The following is a 3,839-nucleotide window of genomic DNA, read 5'->3' as shown; positions in this document are numbered from 1 at the left end:
ATATGGTTATTTGTGTGTATATGTGACATGCAGGTATGTATTACTGATTATTTCGTTTAGAAGGAGATATCAGAGCAGAAATGAAAGTAACTCCAACAGAGATGAGCCCTTCTATGAAAGAAATGTACCAGCAAAGACTCATGAGTGATGATATACATAACATAGTTTGGAGGGAATTTTGTGTTGAATCTCAAAATTTATCGCATACTGTTCAACAAAAAATGAACTCTGAGATAAAGTCTTGTGAATGGAAGCAATGTGGAAAGACATTTAGACAGAGACACAAACTTGCTGTACACCAGAGAATCCACACTGGGGAGAAACGTTATAAGTGCAAGCAATGTGGAAAGACATTCAGAATGAGCTCTCATCTTATTAAACATCAGAGAATCCACATTGGTGAGAAATCTTTTGAATGCAAGCAGTGTGGAAAGACATTCAATCACTGTTACAGTCTCTCTTATCATCACAGAATTCACACAGGTGAGAAACATTATGAATGCACTCAGTGTGGAAGGACATTTAGACAGAGGTCCAAACTTACTCAGCATCAAACAATCCACACTGGAGAGAAACCTCATAAATGCAAACAATGTGGAAAGACATTCACTCAAAGTTCTAATCTTGCTGTACATCAGAGAATCCATACTGGGGAGAAACCTTATGAGTGTAAGCAGTGTGGAAAGAAATTCAATCAAAGCTCCAGTTTCACTTATCATCAGAGAATCCACACTGGGGAGAAACCTTATGAATGCAAGCACTGTGGAAAGACATTCAGACAGAGGTCTAAACTTACTCAGCATCAGACAATCCACACTGGAGAGAAACCTCATGAATGCAAGCAATGTGGAAAGACATTCAGACAGAGCTCCAAACTTACTGACCATCAGAGAATCCACACTGGGGAGAAACCTTATGAATGCATGGAATGTGGAAAGACATTCAGACTGAGGGCTGATCTTGCTCGACATCAGAGAATCCACATTGGGGAGAAATCTTATGAATGCAAGCAATGTGGAAAGACATTCAGAATTATCTCCTATCTTATTACACATCTGAGAATCCACACTGGGGAGAGACCTTATGAATGCAAGCAATGTGGAAAGTCTTTCAGCCGCAGCTCTAGTCTTGCTGTACATCAGAGAATCCACACTGGGGAGAAATCTTATGAATGCAAGCAATGTGGAAAGACATTCAACCAGAGCTCCAGTCTTGCTTATCATCAAAGAATCCACACTGGGGAGAGACCTTATAAATGCAATCATTGTGGAAAGACATTCAGTCGCAGCTCTAGTCTTGCTGTACATCAAAGAATCCACACTGGGGAGAAATCTTATGAATGCAAGCAATGTGGAAAGACATTCAACCAGAGCTCCAATCTTGCTGTACATCAGAGAATCCACACTGGGGAGAGACCTTATGAATGTAAGCAATGTGGAAAGACATTCAGAAATCGCTCTCATCTTCTTAGACATCAGAAAATTCACAATGGGGAGAAACCTTATGAATCCAAGCAATATGGAAAGACATTCACTCAAAACTCCAGTCTTGCTGTACATCAGAGAATCCACACTGGGGAGAAACCTTGTGAATGCAAGCAATGTGGAAAGACATTCACAGAGAAATCTAGTCTTGCTGTACACCAGAGAATTCACACTGTGGAGAAATCTTACGAATGCAAGCAATGTGGAAAGACATTCAGAATTATCTCTTATCTTATTACACATCTGAGAATCCACACTGGGGAGAGACCTTACGAATGCAATTGTGGAAAGACTTTCACTCACAGCTCCAGTCTTGCTGAACACCAGAGAATCCATACAGGGGAGAGACCTTATGAATGCAAGCAGTGTGGAAAGACTTTCAGTCGCAGCTCCAGTCTTGCTATACATCAGAGAATCCACACTGGGGAGAGACCTTATGAATGCAAGCAGTGTGGAAAGGCTTTCAGTCGCAGCTCCCGTCTTGCTATACATCAGAGAATCCACACTGGGGAGAAGCCTTATGAATGCAAGCAGTGTGGAAAGGGATTCAGAGAGAACTCCAGTCTCGCTTATCATCAGAGAATCCACACAGGAGAGAAACCTTTTGAATGCAAGAAATGTAGAAAGACATTCAGAATTAGCTCTCATCTTATTAGACATCAGAGAATCCACACTGAGGAGAAACCTTATGAATGCAAGTAATGTGGAAAGACATTCAGTAGGAGCTCCAATTTTGCTTTTCATCAGAGAATGCACACTGGTGAGAAACTATATATGAACACAATGTGGAAAGACATTCAGACATTGATGAAAACTTATTCAGCATCGGAGAATCTACACTGCATAGAGACTTTATGTATCTAAGCAATATATGAAGATATTCAGCCTGAGATCCCATCTTGTAGTACATCATAGAATCCACTTTGGTGAGAAACCTTTTGAATGCAAGCAATGTGGAAAGACATTCACATGGAGTTCCAGTCTTGTTCTACATCAGAGAAACCTCAGACTTTCACGTAGAACTCTTACCTTGCTCTATTTCAGATAATGAGAAGTTATACCAAGAAAGGTCCAAATGCAAATTTGATTTAGACCTAAAGTACAGTGCCATTAGCAAATTATTGGAGTGCAGAATAGTTTACCTTTTAGATCAATTTATTGATAATAAAAGAATTTATGGCTAAATGAGAAATATATAACATAAACTACAATATCATGCATTGTTTTTATTATCTTAAATTTAAAACTGTATAAACAAAACCAATGCAACCAAAGTTAAAAGGGGAAACAAGAAGTCAACATTTCCTTTAAAACATGTTCAATTGTGTGAAGGGAATCTTCTCCCAGGATCATACACTAAGTCTTACCTATATCTCCATGATCCTAGTGAAATCATCTAGTGTGAGTTATGTGATTGAGTTTCAACAAGACATGATTGAAGGGGACCAAAAAAGGAGAGAGGAAAAAATGTTGAAGACAAGGAAGTAGGGCTCTTTTTGCAGAACCTGGTGAAGAGTAAGGTGGCTGAGGGAGCCATGTGGAGAGCACCCATGTAGCTAAAACATTTTTCCTAATTCACTGCCTCTACCTATCTAAGTAAATTCTAATAAAGCTCATGAAAAATAAGAACCATAATCCTAGTTTTAGTTCTTACATTATGGCAACCAAGCTGTATAGGAACCTAACTTCCCTTTTTTTAATGTCTAGTCAATTTATTGTTTGTATAACAAAGATGCCCACATAATAACTCTTAGGAAGTCATATGAATATAATCAGTCTTCTCACTGAGTCATAAAATCTGAAAACACTGTTATTACATAAATGTCTATAAAAGTAAGTACTATTTCTACTTTTTTAAAGAAAATTTGTCCATTGTTACATCAATTCATGTTCTTTCTCCCCCACCCATAGCTGACACATATTTTGACCGGGTTTTACATTTATTGTTGATTAAGTCATATTTCCATATTATTGATAGTTGCACTGGGATGGTTGTTTAGGATCTACATCTCAAATCATATCCACGTCAACCTATGTGTTGAAGCAGTTGTTTTTCTTCTGTGTTTCTATTCCCATAGTTCTTCCTCTAAATTTAAATAGTGTTTTTTCATATGTTCTTCAGAATTGTCCTGGATCATTGCATTACCACTTGTAGAGAAGTCCGTTACATTTTAATTTGTGCCACAGTGTATCTGCCTTTATATATGAGGTTCTCCTGGTTCTGGTCCTTGCACTTGGCATCAATTCCTGGAGATCAATCTAGTTCCCATGGAATTCCTCCAGTTCATTGTTTCTTTTAGCACAGTAATATTCCATCACCAACAGATGCCATAATTTGTTCAGCCATTCCCCAAT

At 38.3% G+C, this 3,839-nt stretch overlaps 1 protein-coding gene across 1 annotated transcript; it reads left to right on the top strand.

Moving 5' to 3' along the window:
- Positions 1–221: 221 nt before the first annotated feature.
- Positions 222–2,159, top strand: LOC123254916 (zinc finger protein 845-like; the record flags this gene model as incomplete). Its single annotated transcript, XM_044683807.1, has 1 exon — positions 222–2,159. A coding segment is annotated over exon 1 (1,938 nt), but the record flags the coding sequence as incomplete, so codon positions are not given.
- Between the last annotated feature and the right edge of the window lie 1,680 nt (positions 2,160–3,839).

This window comes from Gracilinanus agilis, unplaced genomic scaffold (genome assembly GCF_016433145.1).
Source record: "Gracilinanus agilis isolate LMUSP501 unplaced genomic scaffold, AgileGrace unplaced_scaffold35512, whole genome shotgun sequence".
Classification (NCBI taxonomy): domain Eukaryota; kingdom Metazoa; phylum Chordata; class Mammalia; order Didelphimorphia; family Didelphidae; genus Gracilinanus; species Gracilinanus agilis.
This window is presented reverse-complemented; position numbering and strand designations above follow the sequence as displayed.